This window comes from Hippichthys cyanospilos, chromosome 8 (genome assembly GCF_059441005.1).
Source record: "Hippichthys cyanospilos isolate Australia breed blue-spotted pipefish chromosome 8, RoL_Hcya_1.0, whole genome shotgun sequence".
Classification (NCBI taxonomy): Eukaryota; Metazoa; Chordata; class Actinopteri; order Syngnathiformes; family Syngnathidae; genus Hippichthys; species Hippichthys cyanospilos.
Window position 1 is genome coordinate 13,480,001 of NC_142376.1, and position 24,093 is coordinate 13,504,093.

A 24,093-nucleotide genomic window follows, 5' to 3' on the forward strand; every position below is an offset into this window, starting at 1 on the left:
AAGCTAAAAAGCACATCAAACTATGCACTGAAAACATGTAATTCATATTTCATGGTTCATGGAATGTCTATCTGTAATTATAGGGAAAAAAACAATTATTGGTCAGGCCCATTATTGGCCCCAATTAATATTTTGGTATTTGACTTTAAAAATCTGATGGGTGTTAATATACCAATAATAAATTTAAAATAGTGTAACCTTCAGGGAACTATTTAAATTCTTGTTAAACTTAAAAAGAGATTTTGTTGACCCTGAGGACATTCTATACCTTTTGTTTTTGTTTGAAATGAGAACAAAGATAGGTGGGATTTTAACATTTCTGTTCTTCTGAAACCCATTCAATTAAGTTGCCAAGGTGCCAAAACATGAGCCTGTGCAATCTTTTTTACGATTGCAGAAACAATGCCAGTAAAACAACAACTTATTAAAATGAGAGAACGGCAGGCAACAACGACAACGACAACACAAAGATTTAGTCGTAAACTGAGACGCTGTCAAATAGGACATGTCGCCATGCCAAGACACTCAATCAGCTTTATCTTTTAACAAAAAGATTTTGATGCAACAACCTCATTGGAAGAACAAGGAATATGGTACACAATATATCATCGATGATTCCAGAATGTTTAACTAATCACAGACACCCCCCCCCCCCAATGACTGCAGTAATAGTCACCGTTCCCTTTAATATGATCATATGATCAAGGTGTCTTGTTCTTCCAATGAGGACTAATGGATTGTAAAACTCAATTAAAGTGGATCTGTACTCACCCCACTCCATTCCACGCCCATACTCACTTCCTCGCCAGCTTCAGAGCCGCTCTCGTACTTAACGCTGCTCAGGCTCTCCCGGCTCCGTCGCCTGTCACCATCTGCGTCCTTTAGGATCTCTACCATGCGTGTCTGATGAATGGGGTCAATACCCTAATGGGAAGAACACACATAGGAAAACAAAGCATAATCACAAAGAGCAATTGTAAACATTAGCGAGAGTATAATGGTTAAAAGTATGTAGCAATATGGAACTAGTTAAGTTATTTTAGATCATGCGCCTTAAAACAGAGAACTCTTTTCTATGGCCTTGAAATGTAAGTAATGTTCAGCAAGAAAGGTGGAGGCTCTATGGTGTATCATCACTTACTGTGTTGCTCTGGATCCAAAGGATTGTTGAAAGAGGGGAAAACATAATGAGATCGACTCTACATTTTGGAATTGACAGAAACAAGAAGTGCCATGCTGTTTCGTGCACATGCACATGGCGTATTTATGAAAAGTGTCTGACCTGCTTGCGTGATCTCACAGCACACTCCTCCAGGGTCTCGGCTGCTTCAAGCTTGCCCTGACGACGGTACAGAGCACCCAAGTTCCTCAGCGTTGTGTTCACGGTGGGGCTGCGGACACCAAAACACAGGCACAACCGTCTATGATTACGGAAAGACCACACAAGAATGTTTCTGGTTTGTGCAGCAAAACATGAACACTGCTGTTTAAAATGTGCCATGTGATCACAGCATTTAAGGCTGTCGCCCTAAATACCCCAATTGCTTCCAATGGATGAAAGGAAGCCGATAACTGCTGTGTGCGATAGATTAAATCACAAAAGGGAAAAAAAATGCTACATTCCAGAAAACTGGGGCGTGAGAGATGTAAACTCCGACTAGGAAAAGTACATTGCCGCACCACTTGATGTTCTTGTTTGGTGCAAATCCACAAAGCACAAATTTCCCAAGATGAAGAAATTAGAACACTAGCATCTTGAATGGAAAATTGATTTTAATTCATTTTGTAACATTTTAATTTATAGTATTAACTTTGATAACAGCATTTATTTCAAGCTATGTCACAAAAAACGCTCTACATGCAAGTGATAAATCTTTAGTAATTTTCAGCAGTAAAAAGTTCATTTTTATTATTAATTTAAAAAAACTTTCATGTACAATTAATACCTTTAAAATTTGCAACTTGCTGTGTATTGAAAATGACACCACATGTCCTCAACTTTCCGGTAATGACCTATCACAGCTCGCCTGTATTCTGGATTTGATCATGGTCATTTGCAAGCTGAGTCATTAGTTGTTGAGCCCTGAGTACATGGAATGTCATTTTCAGTCGCAATAAGTGTCAAAATGTCTCTCTGATGGAAAACAGACATTTAATCCCTCGTAATTTACAGATTTTTTTTCCCAAATGGAGACCAAGGAGGGTCTCAAAACAGTTGTTCGTAGAAATTAATAAAATATGCGCCTGTGATTGAAGGTCTGCCCCTAGCAATATGAATCAAAGTACCTTTTACTGTTAAAAACATATCTGTATAATTCTTTTTTTTTTCTTCCAAAACAGCACTTGTGCCTCACCTGTTGACTTTGCAGGCTTTATACCAGCCTCCATACTCTCCATAAGGAGTGTTGTCTCTGTGCTTGCCCTGGAAGTAAAAGAAAAAAGGTAAATGTGAAGGGGAGGGGTGTTGGTAGAAACCAGATGAACAGGTTTTTTTTTATTTTTCTTTACATATAACAATGACACGCCCAAAGGTATTTTATGCTGAGTCTAAGGTTTTGCACCATGAAAAGACTGTATATCATCTCCTCGGATCAGATTCAAACTGACGTTTCTCTTCTCCAATGCTTTTGAAATGTATCACGTGTTATGTCCTAACTCTAAATAGAATAAGCAGGATCACATGGAGGCCCTCACCTTGCTCATCTCCTCTCTTTCCTCAGCGTGCATCCAGATAGGCTTGTTTTCAGCTGCAGACACACATATGGGAGATGTTCGACAAACTGCGCCACACAACTGCAATACACCACTCATACACGATCTCTTGAGGCTTTGCTAATTCCACGATTAACTATTCATGATGCATTCAACTAGCTGAGGACAGTATATTGCACTCCAAAAATGGATCTTCAAGCTGCACTACCAGCCTGCGTTTCTGTAATTGCACAGTGCGCAGTACTGATTTTTAGTATTTTTAAAGAGTTAAAAAAAACTAGTGAAATATGGAAGAGTATACATATAATTTGAATGGTAAAAAAGACAGGTTTACAACCATATGGAAATAAATATAAATTATTACATGGGAAACAAACTGTAGGTGAGTAATGTTGATGATGTAGCTGCTCTTAAACCTATGAGGGCTAACTTTTTGTTTGAGGCATTTTCTTGAAGATTAATCAAACAGAGGAATTTGCCTAGGAAAGCTGGAAAGTAATTTTCATTACTTATACAAAGACCATCTCTTCTCAAAGAATGCAAACATATTATACTAAAAGAGAACGCAACTGCCAGAGTTCAGACCAACAAACTCTTTTATTTCTCCAAAAGCCTTTTGCAAAAGAGTCTGGAGTCCTTTGCATGATGAAGGCAGGCAGCCTGCTTAGAACACCGTCCACTTTTTAATCATCTGTCCAGCACTGCTCACTGGTGTGAGATAAATAGTGGGTAGAAGATGAAAAAATGGTTGGGGATAAAAGGTAAACTAAACCCATTGTATGTTTTTTTTTTTTTATTGTTAGTATTCAAATTTGTTATGAAATGCCTTCCAGGAATCAACAAGTCCTTACCATCAACAGATCCAAATTCTTTCTCGTGGGCACGAGTCAGAATCTCTTTGTAAAGAATTTCAGCCTCCTTGTACTTTCCCTGTTTGAGAAAGCATGATGCCTAGAGAACAGAGGGCAGAAAAGGCAGCTAAGTTGCATCACATGAATTACAATAAAGACAACACCTGCCATGAAAAGGATCCATTTTCTCCTGCAAAGTTACTCATTGTAGCATGTGACTGTTATTTCTGTGTCTCAGAGCTTCAGGGGTCCACATGAAGTAAGTCAGCTGACAAGATGCTGCTAGCTTGCATGCAACACTGAGATATTTAAAAAAAAAAAAGGATGCAATTCTCTAAAAGGGATGTGAAGTAAAAATAATAATTTAAAAAAAACATTACAATTATAAGTTCTATGTCATGGGTGTCAAACTCATTTTTATCACTGTAGTTATAGTTTCTGTCAGAGGACCATTGTGATTGTCAAGTCAAATACATTTGCCACATTTTGAAATCAGATGCCGCTAAAAACTGTTCAAAAGAGGAATTGGTAACAAAAAAATGTGTAAAAGTTGAAGAAAACATGCACATTTGGTATTTTAGCCAGAAATTTTAAGTTTTAATTAGCATTTCGGACTACTTGTACGGAGGTTCCGGTGTATCCACTCACCAGGTTATTTTTAGTTTTGGCCACATTGGGATCATCTGGGCCCAGTCGAGATTCGTAGATCTCCAGGGCACGGCAGTAGTAGTATTCCACCTCCTCATACTTGCCTTGATTCTGGCAAAGCAGAGCCAAGTTGTTCAGCTGTTTGGCCACATCTGGATGGTCTTTTCCCAGGACCTGATGAAAGTCATCCACATTCTCATCACATATTGACATACTGTATCTTCCTTATTACTTGTCTTTGCATCTACTTGTAGTGCCGCCAGCATCTCCTTGAGATGCTTTGCTCAGCAGTCAGTGGGTATAATTAAAGTTTAATGATCAATAGACAGATAGGCAAAGCTTCCAAGCAAAACAGACCCACAGTACCCCTGCTGAGCACTTTAGGATTTCTTATATTTTTTTAGTTCCATGTCATTGTTTTTCAAAATGTGCGCTCAATGAAACCCTGCAATTCCTTTCCCCACACAGATGGGAGGCATCTAGTGTTGTCTCAAAAAGATCATTTTAGAAAAGCCTTCATTTTTATAGATGCCTATGTTAAAATGGCTGAGTTTGGAAATCTTAGAATTATAATGCGCAAAACATTTAGTGGTTTAGCTCTAAGGTCAGGCCTCGACAGCGGTGTTGTAAATGCCAGGAATGTAACCTACCTTCTCTCTGATCTCCAGAGCCCTCTTGCATAGAGGCTCAGCCTCCTTGTACTTCCCCCTTTTTCCATAAAGTACAGCCAGGTTGTTCAATGTTGCAGCAACCTGCACAGCATGTACAGAAACAAGTCAGCCTTTTAGCAAATGATGAAGATGTTTTTTGTGAACCCATCAACTAATATTTTGTAATAGGAGTCTAATAAATCTGGAGGTCGGCACCAAGGTCATAATCTCATTTGCAAAATCTCAAGTTTTAATTGATTTATGAACAGGCCTTGAGAATCTTACAATATATTCAAGACAAGTATTGAACAAATCAAGAACCCATTCTGGAGTAGAAGAGCAACAAATCTATACATCTTAGGACAGTAAAGAAAGTAGAAGTTGCAGCAATTGCATCCTTGAGTCTCTAAGCAATTCTGAACAAGTAACCCCCCCCCCCAAAAAAAAATCATTAACATGTCTACAATTATATATAGTTGCCCTGACAATGAGCTTCTTACAGCTGGATGGTCTTTCCCCAGGGTTTTCTCACGGATAGACAGGGCGTCGTTGAGAAGATGTGCAGCCTCTTTGTATTTATTTTGATCCCTGGATAATGAAAATGGAGAAAGTTGACAACAAGAATTGAAATAAGCATTTGTTAAAAAAAAAAAATCTCTGAAACCATCTTTTGGACTCATCACTGACCTATAAACCAAGGCTAAGATGTTGAGCATAGTCGCTACATCAGGGTGGTCGTGTCCAGAGGTTTTCTCCAGATCCTCCAGAGCTTGCTTGCAGAGGGGCACAGCGACCTCGTACCTGCCCTGAGAAGCATACTGTATCACCAGGTTGTGTAGTGTCCTTAGGCGAGCTGGGATCTCATATCCTCCCTGCTGAGCTGCAGCCACTGCTGCGCTGTTGTGTTGATGTTGCACTATGGGACAAAATTCAACAGAAGCATGGGGCCAAGCTAAAATGAGAAACTTCAGGATACACTTTGTTGTCCCTGCTAAATACTGTTGGTCTTACTTCCTTGGCCATGCTCCTCTTCATCATTGGGGAAAAGATCATCCAAAGAGTCCTTTGGTGTTTCTTTGTCCTTTTCTTCCTGCTAATATGAATCAGAAATTAAGAGGTAATGACATCTCAAAAGTTCTAGTTGTATGTCAAACAAGAGAAAAATCAAAGAGCACATTACTCAAAAGCACATTTAAAAAGACTGAATATCTGACTAATGTGTACAGATATTACGAAAAGTAAATATTCTTTGTTTCCATTAACATTATTTATGGTCTGGTCTATGATGCAATTTAAAACTCGAATGTGTCAAACTCAAAAGCCCTTAGGGTTGCAGGTCATTTTATTTGGCCCTCAAAAAGCTTGGGAAACGATTTTTCACTTCTTGCTGATGAGCACCAGGTTTCTCCAAGCAAAAAGTGTAAAGTTGCAAGTCAAGACAGTATAGCCAGTAACTATTGCTATATAATTGCTGCTGGAACACAAAGCAAGAGCAATGACTAGCAGTGAGGTGGGGCCAGGCAATAAACTGAGTTAACTTTAACAATTTGTCATTTTAAAAATCAACTATTTGAAAATTAGCTAAATCTCAAAAGAGTGGTTTTCCACGAGGGGCAGAATTCTGCATGGGTATCTTTCCAGACATGTTTGTTAAATGTGGTATTTTTTGGATGAAAGAGTCACGCACTGAAAATATCCCAAATAAGGGTCAAACAAGTTATGCACAAGCTATTAATAACGATTTTCTTTTCACACAAGCTGAATTTTATATTTGTGTGATGACTGATTAAACAAACAATATACTGTATTATTGCTCTCTAAACAGTTTACACATGACTTATTTTTGAATGAATCAAACATTCTTTAAATAAAATAAGTTGTGTTTTTTACTTTGATTAAAATAATGATAGTGCAGAAAGACTGCCACATTGAGAGTTCATTTTTAGGCTATATTGCCCAGGCCTATGGTGATGTGATGTGATGTGTAAAGCATCAATCATGTCATGATTCAGGTTGTTTGTTGTCATTTGCGATAATAACAAGGTATGTAGAAAATTATACAATATATAATCCCAAGGTATTCATTATCCCTGAGGGGGCAGTTTGTTTAATGTGCATCTTGTATTTGTCCCAAAATACACAAGACTGTAAACTAGTGCACAACAGTGACATTTTTATTTATGTTTACTGATTAGCTTTAAAAGTGTGCAGTAATAGGTCATACAGTTCAAACTTGTACTGCTGCATGTCTGCAACATTAATTTTCTAAAAAGAAGGCAGACTATTGATGAAAATAAAAGACTTCAGCTGTTGATACTTCATTTTGAAACCTGTTAAATCTGTCACCATTTATAATACAAGAGAAGCAAAGTGTTTTTTGGGTTTTTTTTTTTTTTTTTGCATTTATTCACTATATGAACTGAACCTTGAACTCCAAACCAAAGCATGTGCTTAACCATGATTCCTGCACACCCCAAGCGATGATGGTTTCACAATTGTAAATCATCCCTGAAGATAGCCATAACTACAATGCGGGTTTGCTATGAAAATTAGTTGTAACTCTGCTTTGAATGTTACTCCTATACTATCGACCCGATAGTATAGGAGTAACATTCAAAGCAGAGTTACAACTCATTTTCATTTCTTAAACCATACGTGTGGAGCAATTACCAAGTAAGGGCTTGATTTGGAATGAAACTAGCTGTTAGACTTGTCTGGTACTTACAGTGGGGGAGGCATCCTCATCATATTTCTTGAGCTGGTTCATGAACTCCAGATGTTTCTTCTCTTCTTCGAGCTGCGCGACACTCTGCTCGCTCTTTTGCAGTTTCTGTTGGGTGTTGGCTAGCTCATCCCGTAGCCACTGGTTCTCCTGGCAAAGCCTTCTCACTTGTGCACGCAGCTTTTGCTTCTCTGACTCCACCGCATTCAGGTGGTTGGACAGGGCCATCATCACCTAAAGGTGGATAACATGAAGGTGGGTTTAACAATGAACCTAAAATGAGTAATGGTTTGAATGGTGTGTAATAGAATTTTTCCTAAAGTAATTAGTGCATTCAGGCAAGTGAGGAAGCAGAAACACCCCAAAACCCCTATTGGATAGTTCAATACAAATGCAACCCACTATATTTTTGATTATTCAACCAGTGTTACCTGTGCTTCACCAAGTCCCAGCTCAATCATCTCCACTGACTTGCGTAGCAGGTTGGACTTCTCATGCACCAGATTGGCCTCTTCGTCCTTTTTCAGGCACTTGATAGTCTCTAAGAGACTGTGGAGAATGGAGTTGTGCTCATTCTTAAGGGCTTCCAAACCCTGGATCACCAGTTTGGTGTTGGAGATTATCTCCTCTTGAGAGAGCTTTTCAAGCTTCTCTTCTCGAGCATACACCATGGTAGACATCTTTACCAGTGCTCAGGGAAACCTGGATAAATTACAGAAAGAAAAAAAAAATAGATGTGCTTTTGTGCAAAACCAAGTCTCGGACAGTTTGAGATGATGACGTTGTTTAAGGGTGTTTGAAATGGTTCTTAAAAGAGGGTACAAGTACCCCTGGGGTAGATGAAGGCACCTAATGGGATATGTGAGATTTCAATAAGGTTTCTGCAGGCATCAGCAAATCTAAACATAATCAAATCTAATATACCTGTAATGCCATGACATGCATTCAAATTAAGAGCCAACTGATTGCAACATGAAGGAATTTATTGCTAAATTGTACTCTAGTACCCCTTTGCAAATACTTTTGTTACATTTTAGACAGATGTGAATTGACATTAGTGAAACCATTTTCCAGGGGAGTAAGAAATAAATCATGATGTTACACAATCTATCTTCTGGAGTTGCTGATAGAAAAAACACACTTAGAGATAGCACTACAAATGTAGTTGCAAACATAAAAAAAAAAAAATGCTCTGCATGGCTTAGGAGGTACTTACTGTAGGTGGGAAAAAACAGTATATTTCACAAAGTGGTAATTCATTAAAAAAAGAGGTTGAGAACCACTAAACTGACAGTGATTTCGTGAGCCAATGGAACAAGCTATTTTCTCAGTCCAATGACTCATTGAGCCACATTAGTTATAAGTTACACGCAAAACGAGCCCTGCCCTTCCAGTTGAGATCCAGGCAGATGTGAGCATGAGTATGGTGGTACTTAAACATTATTCGGAATAAAAATGAGAGCGAAAAGGCAGCCAACCACTGTGAAAATTATACCCTATCCCTACATTGGTTGCCCACTCAGAGTTCTAAACATTCTCCCATTTTGTCAATTTGAATAAAAGCATAAGCATAAATACAATGAGGATCCTAAAAGAGAGGGTTGGTCCGATGGACTTGTCATGTAACAAAGAGTCTAGTGTGGAACAATTTAACGTAAAATACAAACATTATTGGCTTATCCTAACAACAAATTGTTCTTGCCACCCTTCAAAGCACAAACCTCACTGCCTTGAAATGCAAAATTATACCGGCAAACCCAGTCTAACCACTCAAACTGAGTGCACTACTCAGCAATTATTGTGGCTTTACCGAGATGTTTAGGCATATTCAGATTTTTTTCTTTATTATCCATGTTCATAGAACTGCTTAGTCTAATCCACCAAAGAATGCATTATGCTTTGTGTGTGACTGGAAAGATCTCGTTCCTTAAATCATTTTTTTTTTCTGGGTCGATTCCACTTTGGTTGGTTGTACGATAACACAATGGCAGGGGATTCTCTACAATCAGGGTACAACCAAAATTTACCGGCAAAAAATGCCTCAAAAGTCAACTAAAAACTTAAAAGTTGAAAAATAGTCATAGTGACATTAAATAAGACCTCCCTCATCAGTGAACAATATTCTTTTTGTAGTTTTGGTTAATGGGAGATCACACTTTTGAATTTCCACTTTGATTTTTTTTTTAAACTATTCAAAAGGATAAACTTGACAAATATTTTGGTTCTAAATATGTTTCTAAAACGCAACCACAAAAAAGGTAGTGTGCTCAACACTATCAAGTGAATATCAATTGCATACAAAAATATGTTCATCAAGATAATAACTAATGATAACTGAACCTATTGTGGGTGGCTAATAAAGCTCACTACCAATATGGTAAAATAACACCTAATTAAAAGTTCATCTTTTGCACTGATGTTGTTAAGAATAAAATGACCAAGGAAGGCATTTTCAGGGATTTTGCAAAAAGAGTGAAATGACCACGGCAGGATATACATTTACCGGGCAGTAACAAATAGGGGTCGGCTAGAAGAGCAATGAAATAAGGGAAGCATGTGCTGCATTTCTCCATTATAGTAACTGCATTTCTCCATTATAGTAAAGCAGCGAAACAATAGACCAGTCATTGCTTCAAAATAAAGCGTACCATAAGTTGTGTATACACAAATGGCCTCAGTATGCTTTTACTTTGAAGGTCCTCCTGGAAGCACGGTATAGTGACAACAGTCAATTTTATTTTATTTTACTCCCAACGCAGCTCGTTTTTTCCAATTGACACTCTTCACTATGGCATGCGGGCAACCAACACCACCAAGCGGGAGATCGATCAACGCATAGAGCATCCAGCTCTGAATTGTTTTTAGGTGTCTTTGTGTGAATGGTTTTTGTGTGCCCTGCGACTAACTGGCAACTGATTCAGGATGTAATGCAGCTGAGGCTCCAGCCCACCCGTGACCCTTGTCAGGATGATTGGTCAAGATGGATGGATGGATGGATGGATGGACAGAAGACGACTAATGGGCATAATTTAAACTAATATTAAAAAGAGTTTCTAAGTGCATTTAAAAAAAAACTAAATTTTACGTAAAACTATAATTACTGCGAAAACCATTTTAATCCTTGCAAAATTTTTATATACAAAAGCTTTTAGAGGTTGCTTGGGATTTGTAGCTTAATTAGTTTTACTTATTGTACAATAATTAGTAACCTTTTTTTCCCCTCAACAAATACTAATACGGGACCGCTATATGAAACTAATATATACTAAAACTAATCTTTAAAAAAAATAAGAAAAAAATATTTTCAAAACAAAAAAACTCAATGAATACAAATCCCACTATAAAATCTACTTAAAACTTACAAAATTGTAAAAACAAAAGTGAAACACTAAAAAAAACTCTTGAAAAATCTTAAAATATAAAAGCTGGATCTTCAATTGAGCAACAGTAGAATTCTCTTTTACACTATGCAAATAACATTACATGTAAAACATTTTCTCACTTGTTTGAGTGATTTAAAATGTTCACACATAAAGGCCTCAGATGCTGAATATAGATCAGAGTAGAGGTGAAACACATTTTCATGTAAGTCAGGCAACACCTTTGCTTTGATACAATAAAAGGAGTGTAATCTTCAGAAAGATCAAGTAAATACTCTTTGAGCCTTTAAAGAGGCATTGAAGTCTATTAGACCATTTTTCTTTTTTAAAATGTTTTTAGCATTTGTTTTGTTGCTACTTCAACAGAGGATGTACTAGAGGCTTAAATTGGAATCTCTATAAAGCCATTTTAGAAAATACATATTTTCCAATATTCACTCACTGCTGTCTGCCAAGTGTCTGAATTAAAGGTAAATTACATTTCATGGCTTCTCATAAAAATATTCAACATGTCTACATATGGCACAATAACAGATGTTTGAGTTTGCCTGCTCTGGCAGATGGCAATGCAATTAAGTTATCGTCTCAAACATTGTAATACGTACACACTGATATGAGACGTATTAAGAAAAGAACGGTTGGTTCTTGATCATACGGATTTAAAAACAAGACTTCAAATTAACTATTTTTGAAAAGAAATACATCGATTGAGCTGTTAAAATTACAGTATTTGCTCCAACTTGCACCTCGGAGACTAACCTGTTTACGTTGCAAATCGCAACCGTATGAGTCAGGCATGGAAAAATAACTGATGAAAAAAATGACTTGTTTTCCAGCAATAGAGCGGCTTGCACAAAACAGACAGCACTCATCCGCAGAGATCCTTTGAGAAACGACAATAGATGCTGTGCCTTTGAAACAAGCTAATGCAAATGTGGAAGGACATCGTGGGCGAGAGAGAGGGGGACAGATCGAATTGGTATAGGGAGAGAGAGGATGGCGGTGCCTGTAGGATGACGGTGACCTTCCTGCTGTTTCAGCGCAACAACCAGCATAATCCGAAGACAGCCCCGCCCAAGATGGAAAAGCAAGTGAGTGCAGAGGAGCAGGTCGGATGGGGGGAGGGAGTCATGGAAACGTTCTCCTCTGCACTCAGACACAAGGGAATGATGGCAATGATGAGACATCAAGTGAAAAGCTCCATGACACGCTTTAAAGACACAAAAGGATACCCAAAGGCATCCCAGCTTCAAGATTAGTCCTTCACACCACCTGTAATAGTTAATATTTGATGTTAAGAATTTTGAAAAACAATCCAATGCAATTTATTTTTTTGTCTTCAATATTCTCATTGCTATTTTATTTTAAAAATAAAACACTACATTTATTGATAAAGAACTTCCAAACAGAAATCGCAAAATGAAAGCCATAAATATATCATTACATCCATTAAATGAAACACCAATTTGGTAAATATAGCCATAAATTTAAACTGACGAGGCTTGCTTGATGTTAAGAGAAAGAGCATTCTGTAGGGTTTTTTTTTAATAATGTGTACTTCTTAAAAGGCCCCTTTTCCATGTATTTTTTTTTAACAAACAGAAGCAAGAAATCTCTTAAGACATAGGGGTGAGGTAAAAAAAAATAAATAAAATGTTTCAGTAAAGCTGGACAATTGCAATTTTAAGCTAAGTTATAAACCAAACAAATGTCTAACGATTTAATTTGATCAAAAATATCCAAACATGTAGACTGATTTTAAAATGTTTTAACCAGAACACATTCAAGCTTGCACATAACTTACTTAAATGCCAACATTAAGTAGTTAGTAACTACTGTAAACGAAAAATATAAAACCCTAACCCATCCAGCATTTCGGCCACTTGGGCAGTCTCACTTTTAAGGTTTAGCTAATTTTCAAGTTGTCGATTTTTGGCAAATTAATCAGTTTAATTAAATTTATGGTCTAGCTCTAAAAAAAAAAAAAGAGAGAGAGATCAGATTAAACATACATAAATGTGTTGGTTTTATAGTTTATGTTTACACTAAAATAAAGGTAAATGAACAGTGAGTCCTGAAGAACTGATTTGATTTTCAATCGACAAAGAGTGACATAACATCTGCCCCCTCTGGTTGCTAAAAATGGGTGGATTTTACTACTTAGTTCACATCCCATAAAGCAAAAAGAATGTCCTGACTAGTGTGGGTGCATAGAAAAAAAATACTGCAAAGAAAATGTCTCTACTTCCCCTTTAAGACTATTCTGTTGACTTACATAATCCATCCATCCATTTTCTAGAAGCCGCTTCTCCTCACATGGGTCACAGGCTTGCTGGTGCCTATCCCAGCTGACTTTGAGCAGTTGGCAGGGGACACCCTGAACTGGTTGCCAGCCAGTCTTAGAGAACACAGGGACGAGCAACCCTTCACACACCTAAGGACAATTTAGTATGTCCAATTCACATGCCATGGCATGTTTTTGGAGTGTAGGAGGAAGCCAGAGTGCCTGGAGAGAACCCACGCTGGCTTGAGGAGAACATGCAAACTTCAAACAGAAAGGCCGGAGTTAGGTAGATTTGAACTCGGGTCCCTGAACTGTGAGGTGGACGTGCTTACCACATAACCAACAATACATTTATTACATCGTCAGAAGTACATACAGGGTGGTTACCGTGTAAAGCCAAACAGGGGATGCTGTTGTATGATGAAAAGAAGTCTCTGCATGACTTATTTTTTGCAAAAGTCTCAAAATGACTTCTTTTCACCTGTGAAGCCATTTGAGACTTGGGTAATTCAGGGCTATACAAGTAAATTTGATTTGATTTGATTACCGTGCGTTCTGCCACAACAAATAAATTACATGTTCAAAATGTGTCAGATCATGTTCACACGTACAGGAATGTTTTTACATAATGTATTCATTTTCTACCCGTGAGATAAAAATAAAAAACTAAAGATAAGCAACATCTCAATGTCTTGTTAGACATCAGCTTTGAAATCAGTTGTCTATTGGAACCAATGAGGTAACGCGAGTGTTCAAAGCCACACTCGCATCTTGCGCGAACTTAGTTCAGCGCACATGGGTAGTCATTAAAATGTTTTAAATGCACCTGAGCAGAGCAACACATTTACACGCAGGCGGTGTACAGTAGTTGAAGTAAGCACAAGCCCTTCAGACCTAAACCAAACACATGTATATATAAAGTGGAAGAAGAAAAAAAAAAAAAAAAAGGAAATAAAAAAAAAATCACATAAAAAAAACCCCAGGACAGTGCAGTCTGTTCATTAAAGTAACACATAATGACAGCTTAACATGCAACATACATTAAAGTTGCATTTACAAATATGGGTGAGGGATGTCTTTTTACTCTCAAGATGATTTACTCAGGTTAGGTCAGTGATCAAAGGTCACAAGCTACAACATATTGCACAATTACATTACCCTTAGTTAGCATAATCCAACACTTGTGAGAGCCAATATCCCAAGGAAGCAAACAATTACCTCTCATGTTGGGCATTATGATAATCAATGTAACAATAAAGTACAACTACCCTTCATCCGGCACATAAATTTAAAAAAAGCTTAATGTAAATCGAGCCTTGGTCATATCGACAACCAGTTTCTTTTACACCTTGGATTTGTCTGTTACAATCTGGGAAGGGTGTGGTGCATTTGTTCATTTCAATACGAGCGCATAAGGCTCTGAATGGATGCAGAACGCTGTAGGTTTATCAGTATACAATTTGTCTGTTTCAGCATCACATCTGAAGATCATATTACGTAAGTAATTCTACATTACGGGACGCCACCATTCACCCATTTCCTGCAAGCATGAACACCTGCATGATCATAAGACACATGGTAGTCATCAAGGAGGGTGTGGTCGGCTGACTATGAAAGATAATGATGAGGGCCATGCAAGGCACGAGACAAACCACATTCGCACTTCACGACTACCAGTTGATGTTTTCTTTTTTTTTTTTTTTTTTTTTTGGGGGGGTGCACTAAGTCCATTGATGACTTTTAATCATGTAAACATTTTCTCTTTAGGTCTGGATACAAAAAGGTATCATCTACCGTTTATTTTGATAGGAAGAAGAGTCGGTGTAGTTGTCCACCTATATGTAAAATTTTCTGGAATTGATATTTAGACGTTGATGAACCACATTATCAAGCAAAATACAGGATTTCCTACTCTATGTCCAAAGAACCTTACAGCACAAATAATGGTTCAATTACTTGATCATTACCCTAAGTTCTGATACAGTTATTACATTCCACTAAAAGCTAATTTGGGTAGACTATATTCAGCTCGTTATTTACATGCCACGTTGGCCTCACCGATGATGTATGTTTTTTTAGGACGACGATCACAATTACGTATTTGCACATATTTAGGGAAATGTTTTCACCCAAATTAAGAGTAAAGCTTTAATGCTCGGTTCCGCTCTGTCGTCAGAGACTGTTTAGCCCGGCTAGCATGTTAGCATCACCACTCCCTGTTTGTTGCGGACTCGATGCGTCTAAATTCCCGAGGCGGCGGCTTACACGGTCAATAATGAAAGTCTAAACTAATAGCGATACGAAGTCAAGCAGGTGCTTTAAGTACTTCAAAAATAGACAAAAGACAGAGCTTCCTTACCGACAGCCAGAACCTTCGGCTTGCCCAGCCCCTTTAAATCCAAAATGTCTTCAAAACCGCAGTTCTCCCATCAGCCTTTGCATCAAAGCCAAGCTCACTGACGTAATGTTTTGTTTTTGTACTACGTTCTCAGCAAATAGAATGTTATTCCAATATAAAATTTTCATTACTTCATTGAGAATGTGTGACTACATTCGCGGTCGTTTAAAAATGTAAAGCACGTCTCTGATTAATACAAACTTTAAAAGACAAGTTAAAAAAAACGGTATCTCTTGGGGGAAAGTGTAATACTGCTATCTGGTGGTCAGAGCTTTGCATAGTTTTGATTTCTCTGTATAGTTCATATATAACGTTCTTTTTTAAACGTCGTGTCGTATGACTCAACTCTCGGTAAAAAATAAAATCAAACAAATAATTCGAAAGAACATACAACTATTTCGGTACATTTCATAAGTAAATACAGGTGCGTTTATTAACAAGCCTCGTTGTTTAACTTTATCCTTTACAGTTCTTTTTTGTGAACAAAACGGGTTATTGAAGTACTTCTCATTTTAAATAATTACTTATTACCTCATGATGAAGAATCGGTAAAAGATGTTAAAACGGATAAACAATCAAAATGATCAACAAAGGAGCGACTGCTGAAATTGTCCGGAAACTCGTCATCACGTTGCGACTCATCGTGCTTGCTCACGAAGGACGCCAGAGTGATCGCAATGAACTAAAAAAGGATAAAGGTCTGTGTTCCATTGTTTCTTTGTTCGGTTTTATTTTTCATATATCTACAAAAACAAACTCTGGATAAGTATGATTAGTGCAATATCAGCTCACTTCCCTTGCCAAGTACCCAGAGAGTAATACTATAAGCTGTATACTTGTACTGTGTTAATAGTTTCACAAAGGATAAATTGACGGTAATAAATTTCATCCTAATTGTTGTTTAAATACGCCTATGCCCAGGAACTGTCAGGAAATAAAGCATCTAACGTTACGCCTTTGTGAATCCTATGCAGCTCTTGTTAGGATTGATGGCGGTGTCTTGTTTGACTCGAGCCTTGAGTTCCCTCTGCATTTCTCAGCCTGTCCTGCTGTGCTCTCAGGTCAACATCATATTCCATAAGTGACAGATGACAGCATTGCAAACAGCTCATGTGCATTTTTTCCTGTGTGGACAGGTCAAATTGGGTGTTGGGACATATGTGCCAGCGTTATTGCCTGCATCTAGTGCAACGCTATGCCGGGGCCTCACCACCACAGCCTGTCTGGAGCAGAACAGAACGTATTGGAAGCAGAGGGAGAAGTACTCCATTCGACCGATGGGAATGAAAAAGACAGGAGGAAGAGATCACACAGGTGAATAAAAACTGTATGTCGTTGGGTTGGTGATTAGCCATACTTTTATATAATATTTTTGTTGTTGTTGAGTTGCCGCATTTTGCTTACGTATGAGTTGTCCCCAACATCCAAGACACCCAGCACAGATTTAAGGAGCACAAGCAAGTTAACACAACAATCACCCGCTAGTCATTACAATTTAGCCAGCATTTGGCAAACATTAACAGATAACATAGGATGCATGTTTTTGGCAGCAATAGAATAAAACTTTAGGAATGCTTCTGTTTGCCCTGTCCAGCGTACACTAATGGTAATCAGCACTTGTTTGATACTATTCAGGTAAAATCCGAACACATGGAATTGGCGGAGGCCACAAGCAGAAGTATCGCTGGGTTGACTTCCAACGTTTGCGCTATGAGGAAGATAAAGAAGGGGAGCCTTTCGATGAGAAAGTTGTTCAAGTGCGATATGACCCATGCAGGTGAGCTCAAAATATGCTTTTCAATTAAAAGTGGATGGCTATCTTTCATCTGGTCTTGTGTGTTCTTTCCAGGTCAGCTGACATTGCCTTGGTGGCTGGAGGCCACCGCAAAAGATGGATCATTGCTACAGAGAACATGCAAGTGGGAGATATCATTAAAACATCACCTGTTATTGGACGCATGGCAGGTATGCGAATCATTTTGGTAGCTGAATTAAGTTTACCCTAACCTCGTGGATTCAGTGTGTCTTTTTTTTTTAATTGTTTTACAGTGTCAGCAAATGAGGGCGATGCCTATCCATTGGGAGCACTTCCGGTTGGTACCCTCGTTAATAATCTGGAGGTACTACCTGGAAAAGGATCAGAGTATATTCGTGCGGCAGGTAAATGTTTTGCCATGGAAATCTTTTTTTCACAATAATAAAAAAAATGTGTGTGTGTGTATGTATGTATATGTATGTATATATATTTATGTATATATATATATATAAATAAATATAATATGTGTGGTCCAATGTGGACCACAACAAAAGAATCATATATATATATATATATATATATATATATATATATATATACACACACACACACAGATGCACACACTTGTATGACAGTGATGACAGTCAGGGATGCACATAAATAATAATGCACAATAATGCAATAATGGAATAATGCAGGCTCTGTAAAAGTTCTCGCCTTTTATAAAGCTAAGCATGCACCTCCCATGTCTTCCTATTCTGAGGATATGTATTTGTTTACTGGAGCAGCTTGGACTGGCTGTTGGGGCTGCATGCTATTCTTGTGAATGTGTTAAGGAGATTTTTTTACATTGTCACTTTACAGTGACTGAGAATTTACCTTTGACTTCTTTGGACTAATTAAACTGGGTCCTCAAGGAACTGCGCAAGCCATAACTGAAGGACTTATGAAACCTATCGAGAACGTAGGCTTGAATTGTGCAACGTGCGTGCGACTGTGTCCACACAGGCTGTGGGTTTAATGCGGGAGCAACCCTGATAATGACATTTTGAGGAAGACTTTTTAAATGAAAGGAAGGGTGCGTCCCAAACACTAATTCCTGGTACTCATGTAAGTCACAATTAAAATTATCTGCAGCCCTGTTTATAAGGATGTATTTGTGTTTGTGTATTTTCTATATCTTTAATTTAGCCTTTCTAAAGGAACATAACTACTTAGTAATCTATTTGTCTAATTAATCAGGCACAAGTGGTGTTCTGCTCCGGAAAGTAAATGGAACCGTCATTGTTCAGCTTCCGTCAAAGCAGCAGGTTCAGGTGAGCTCATGTGGTGCAAAATGACAACACTAATCTGTGGATTCCGCATACTGCGTTGTGTGTCTGCTGCGCTGCGTCGTCCGCAGCGCGCGCGTCCCAGCCATGTAAATGAATGAGTGATTCGGCACTGCGCCCTCCGCCAATGTAACCCAGAGCTAGGAGTTGAAAATTCTGGTCCGCCGCTGTATGTATGCCGTGATCAATTCCACAGTCCAGAAAAACAGGAAAAAGAATGTGATCTACATTCGGATTTACAAAGTACTCACCTATTGTAAATGAAGTATGTATGCAATGAAGTATCATCCATGCATACCTTCAACAAATGGAGCTTGGTTTGCTTCTGAAAGTTTAGAGAGATTCTTATTTTTAAATCGTGTGAGTTGGTAGTCCCTGCGCAAGCGCAGTTTGACCATTCAGGTGGCATGGCGGAGATACATGCAGTGGCCGGGGGGTGTGCGGTGTCATTGCGGTGGTGCAGCGGAGCAGAGACGCAACGCAGTATGTGGAATCCAGGCCTTGTGTACAGTACACATATCCAATCCTGCGTAGCTATAATTCCCTACATACAGATTTGTTTCAACAAATTGCTTCTATGCAGATGCCTCAGTGTGGCTTGAATCCATTTACAAGCATGACAAGCAACTAGGTGGCAGTAGAGATTTTTTTACAGATTCATTTTCAAAAATAAAGCTCATTTTGCATTAAAATAAGGAAAAGAAAAAAAATGTAGTTTATAAAGAATGCAGGAGCGCGTTTGATCCCTCTCTACTACGACCACAATCTTGCATGTGGAGCTATGTGATTTTGCGTCAGACGCAGAGGGGGTGAGCAGTACACCCACAGTAACCAAAGGCGAGAGCTGCTTGCTTGATGTATGTCTGAGTGATGTGTACAGATTGATGTTGTAAAACTCAGTTTAACTCATGTAAACGTGCATCTGGAGAATTTGGCTAATCTCTAATTTTGTCAGGAGGTTTTAAACACATTTTTAATGGAGAAAAAAAGCGGGGGCATGTGGAAGACCATGCAGAATGCAAATATGTCTCTCTTTCTGAAAAAACACGGCTATATGTAGACTAGGCCTGAAAGTCATCTACTGAGTCAAATGTCTATGCCACACCCATCATAGGTACTGGAGACCTGCATGGTAACGGTGGGGCGCGTGTCCAATGTGGACCACAACAAAAGAATCATTGGCAAAGCGGGCCGCAACCGGTGGCTAGGCATCCGCCCATCCAGCGGCCTTTGGCAGAGGAAAGGAGGCTGGGCCGGACGCAAGATTAAACCGCTGCCTCCCATGAAGAGTTATGTCAACCTGCCTTCCTTCTCAGCTAACTGAATACGACGCTTGGAAGAAAAAGGAATGTCTGTTTGTACAGAAGATTAAAAATTTTATTAAACACAACTGCTTGTGAGAGCATTGAAAGAAAAAAAAATATAAAAATCCAAAACATATTTACAACTATAGTAAAACATGCAGAGTAACCCATATTTTTATTTAGTGGTACATTTTAAAAATACTGTCATGTCCTTTAAAATAGGGTTTGTGCAAAGACACTGGGTGGCGTCTGAATGGACGGGACCAATGAAAAGCAACGCCATCTTTTCCGTTGGATCACTTAATGTTAGATTTAAGAGAAGTGACAAAAGAGTGCAGCCTCTCGTTGGTCCTGCCTTATAAAACACCCCCATGCTACGGAGAGATTTAGGGCAAAGCTGGACTTTAGATCTAATACATCAGAACACATTTGACACTTATGCCCACTGACTATTTTAAATCACTTTATAATTTCCCTCACAAAACCCAGCCCTGCTTCACAGCCAAAGTTCCATAATATATCATCGAAGGGCCAGTTGGTGTCCCAGCCAAGACAAGATGGTGACCCCTCTTAAAACGCAGGAGACAACCAAATCAGACTGCATAGTCTGCAGGCAGACGGCATGGTGGCAGCGACAAAATAAACAAGTGGCAAAAGGGGAAGTAACTGATGGCCTCGGAGCTTGAAGCCATCACACATATACTTGACACAACCAGGAAACAACGAGTTATATCTATAGGTAGTGGTTTACATCTGGGGGGTGGGGAGCTCAAAACCAAACTCCCAATTTGGGTGTCGTATTAAACCACAGAAAAAAGTGCATTACAAAGTAAGGAAAATGTTGAAGTAATAAATGACTTCTAGTGTTGTATGGAACGGAACAAATTCTTTAGTTGTGGAAGTATACCGAGTTTGGCAGTTTGTCAAGGAAAAAAAGTCATTTGTGCTTTCAATTTAGTCGGAAGGGCGCTTTGCAAAACACACTAATACATTTTGTATATATTTATATACAGTACTTTATAAAGCTTTTCACTAGAAAAAGCAACAACACACAAAAGGCCGTTTGTCCGCAGGATTCCTATTGTGAAGGTTTCACGTCTTAATAGTCGGTAAGTACCATCAAACGGAGGGCACGCCTAGCCACATACGCACACAAACACACAGGCAGTGTTTTGGACATCTGGCGAGGCTCCACAGACTTTTCATTGTAATTGCATTGCGCTTGGCGGTAATTTCAAAGCAGGTTTCCCATCACACCAACACTTAAAGCGTTACCCAATAAGCCAACAGAATAGTGAGACAGCATCTAGAATGTTTATGGTGCTTGCAACTACAGCCACACTGACGCTGTATATAAAACTTGGTTAGGAGATACACATCTTTTGACTGATAAATAGTACAATTTGATTACGCTCAACGTTTCAGTAAGGCTAATACTGATATCTACCACATATGCATCATGTAGGAATTTCACTTCAAGCAGGCCGAATACATTGTGGACAAGGTAACGATGTTCATTTTGGCACATTGATTTACATCTGGATTAGCCTCTTATCAGCTAAATTAGTTGGCACGCCAACTAATAGCATCATGACAATAAATGACAATTACAAGCATATGAGGTCTTAGAAAAAGCTAATTTGGCGTTCAGCTATGGGGGAGGGGTTGTTTTTGTATCATGATACCCTGTTTCTAAGTGATTGTGTCAAGTCTTCAGGACTGGAATTACTTGATGAACTTTTGATAAAAATGTGCATCAGTCAAACCAAGCTACCTTCCAGAATACCAAAATGTGTTGTTTTTGTTGCTTTAAACTACACTAACGAAAAGCCTTGTGTTCTTAGCGGTGATAATTTGAAAAACAAAAAGCAGAAAAGACCAACAAGAAAAGTAGGGATGGTTTCTGTCAAGATTCACAGCAATATTCCACACGGCCTCAAAAAATCTCACACACGCCACTGCACATCACCATCGCACCCCTCCTTTTTTCTACAGAGTAACAATACATGTAGAATTTCACAGAAATAATAACATGTTAACAAAAAACAAAGTGCAAACATAGCTGCCATTGTCGAAATGTGGCAAATTGTCAAACAAGTCAAACGACCTCCAAGGCGGTAGCACAATTCTTACAAAATAGTACTTGTTCTTCTTGTAGTGTGTAAAAAAAAAAAAAGAAGAAAGAAAGGAAAGAAGGAAAACAACAAACAACAGCCAACAACATTGAAAACACCGGAAGGACGACATGAAAGTGTGTGTTGAACACATGGATGCAAAGTCAGTAAGATTTCCACAGGAAAACTATTACTGCCGTTGGCGTTCCCTCAAATTCTGTGGAGCCTCTGGGTGAGACAAGTACAGCGCAGAAGAGTCTGGCGGTTTCAAGCGGACGGCAGCCGAGGTCAAACGGGTTTGGTGTAACCGAAGACTCCCACCGGGAAGTGCTTGACATGAGTTGGCCACTGGGCGGCAAGTTGGAAAAACTTGACGTCGTTCCACTCCACTCCGTCGATAGTGACTATCAGGGATGAAAAGAAAATTCATCCGAGGAAAGGGAAAATTAATCTGATGAAATCAAATACAGTATAAATCAAGGGACTCTTCCCATACAAATGAGTCAATGACAAAATATAAGGCACACATCACAATTGGGCGGCATCATCAGAACCAGTCATCATGCAAAAGTAGCAGCTAGCATGTCGTGAAATTCTCATCAACATTAGCACAAATCAGTACAATGTCTGATAAAATCTTTTTGCTCCATTGTATGGCATTTTCTTCCCCTTTGGCATTACGCATCTGTCAAAATTCTTTGATGACTAATTGATTATCCAATTAATCAACAACTATAGTACTTTAAATCATCAAGTACATATTCAGAGCCATTATTTAATGCAAAAGTATCATGTTATTCTCTGATTTCTGAAGTCCTTTGTGAAAACAGACGAAATATTATTTGTGTTTAATCAAAATAATACTTTGGAATGTAAAGGGTTAATGCTAACATTAGCTTAAACCAGGAGTCAGCAACCTGCGGCTCTTTCATCCTTATGTTGTGGTTTGGGAAAATAAACAAAATAATCCTTGGTTCAGATCAACTACGTGGACAGCGTAACAAGACGCATTTCAATTGCAGTCAATGAAGTTTAAGTTATTGGGTGATAGGGTGACCTCTGTAGGATAAGTTTGGTGCGACAGCACATGAAACGTGACACGAGCCGGCCAATCGGTTTCGGGAAGGTAATAACAGGAAACATTAATATAGTGCGGCTTGCATTCCAAAAAAGACAAAATAAAGAGTTTAAAAAAAGAAAGAAAGAAAGAAAGAAAGAAAGAAAGAAAGAAAGAAAGAAAAAATTTAGTGCGGCCCTCCAAATTAAAAGCACACATTTTTAAAGTAAGGTATAACTGAACATTAAAAACTAAAGTGCCTGAAGAATTCTTAACACAAAATAAATGGCCCTGCATGTGAACTTGGATGGACTCAAACGTTGGATCAGTCTGTGAGTTCTTTTCTTGAAACCAAAACAGTAAACACAGCGGCTAACACAAACAGCGGCTAACACAAAAAGGTACATACACAGATAAGTAAACAATACAAACTGGACCAGCTTACATACATACATACATACACATATATATATATATATATATATATATATATATATATATATATATATATATATATATATATATATATATATATATATATATATATATATATATATATATATATATATATATATATATATATATAGCAACTTTGACCCTTTTCATATTTTACTTTTCCTTCCCATTTGATTGTGTTCAAATGTTGCTGTCAAGTTTTATGGAGAAACTGTATATTACATGTGTGTGTGTATATATATATATATATATATATATATATATATATATATATATATATATATATATAAAACACCATAACAATTTTTTACAATTAATTAGAAATGCAATGGGAAATCGGCTTCAAGAGGTGTCTGAAAGGCACCGTAGAGTTAAGGGGGAGGTTGGGGGGGGGGGGGGGGGGGGGGGGGGGGTGTTAAAAATAATTGGC

At 38.3% G+C, this 24,093-nt stretch overlaps 3 protein-coding genes across 12 annotated transcripts in view; 1 reads left to right on the plus strand and 2 right to left on the minus strand.

Annotated features, from left to right (window-relative positions):
- Positions 1 to 16,275, minus strand: part of klc1b (kinesin light chain 1b) — a 25,585-nt gene extending 9,310 nt beyond the window's left edge. For 2 of the 8 annotated variants that reach the window (XM_088421980.1, XM_088421983.1), the window contains exons 1-13: positions 15,607 to 15,707; positions 8,015 to 8,285; positions 7,587 to 7,817; positions 5,873 to 5,954; positions 5,549 to 5,777; positions 5,362 to 5,449; positions 4,862 to 4,963; positions 4,212 to 4,385; positions 3,564 to 3,663; positions 2,695 to 2,747; positions 2,355 to 2,422; positions 1,283 to 1,391; positions 799 to 924 (exon numbers count right to left, since the gene is read on the minus strand). In XM_088421980.1, the coding sequence (XP_088278106.1) occupies positions 799 to 924; positions 1,283 to 1,391; positions 2,355 to 2,422; positions 2,695 to 2,747; positions 3,564 to 3,663; positions 4,212 to 4,385; positions 4,862 to 4,963; positions 5,362 to 5,449; positions 5,549 to 5,777; positions 5,873 to 5,954; positions 7,587 to 7,817; positions 8,015 to 8,263 (1,611 nt within the window). In that variant the 5' untranslated portion in view covers positions 8,264 to 8,285; positions 15,607 to 15,707. Of the gene's footprint in view, positions 1 to 771; positions 925 to 1,282; positions 1,392 to 2,354; positions 2,423 to 2,694; positions 2,748 to 3,563; positions 3,664 to 4,211; positions 4,386 to 4,861; positions 4,964 to 5,361; positions 5,450 to 5,548; positions 5,778 to 5,872; positions 5,955 to 7,586; positions 7,818 to 8,014; positions 8,286 to 11,722; positions 11,956 to 15,606; positions 15,708 to 16,176 lie in introns of those variants that run through there. The other 6 variants (XM_088421975.1, XM_088421982.1, XM_088421977.1 and 3 more) reach the window with 5 other exon arrangements.
- mrpl2 (mitochondrial ribosomal protein L2) lies at positions 15,846 to 20,122 on the plus strand. Its single transcript, XM_088421984.1, has 8 exons — positions 15,846 to 16,343; positions 16,620 to 16,706; positions 16,782 to 16,959; positions 17,281 to 17,422; positions 17,495 to 17,610; positions 17,695 to 17,805; positions 18,644 to 18,717; positions 19,847 to 20,122. The coding sequence occupies exons 2-8, from the start codon at positions 16,635 to 16,637 to the stop codon at positions 20,054 to 20,056; spliced, it is 903 nt and encodes a 300-aa protein (XP_088278110.1). The 5' UTR covers positions 15,846 to 16,343; positions 16,620 to 16,634; the 3' UTR covers positions 20,057 to 20,122.
- The window catches only part of LOC148420237 (phosphofurin acidic cluster sorting protein 2), a 43,888-nt gene continuing 39,868 nt past the window's right edge, over positions 20,074 to 24,093 (minus strand). For all 3 annotated transcript variants that reach the window (XM_088421972.1, XM_088421971.1, XM_088421974.1), the window contains one exon: positions 20,074 to 22,554. In XM_088421972.1, coding sequence (XP_088278098.1) covers positions 22,439 to 22,554 — 116 coding nt within the window. In that variant the 3' untranslated portion in view covers positions 20,074 to 22,438. The remainder of the gene's footprint in view (positions 22,555 to 24,093) is intronic.

Excerpts from the sequence above, each read along its gene's own strand:
- mrpl2 (XM_088421984.1), top strand. The coding sequence starts at position 16,635 with ATGGCGGTGTCTTGTTTGACTCGAGCCTTGAGTTCCCTCTGCATTTCT. Across the intron at positions 16,707-16,781 it reads CTGTCCTGCTGTGCTCTCAG|GTCAAATTGGGTGTTGGGAC; the intron begins GTCAACATCATA and ends CTGTGTGGACAG. Across the intron at positions 17,611-17,694 it reads TGTTATTGGACGCATGGCAG|TGTCAGCAAATGAGGGCGAT; the intron begins GTATGCGAATCA and ends ATTGTTTTACAG.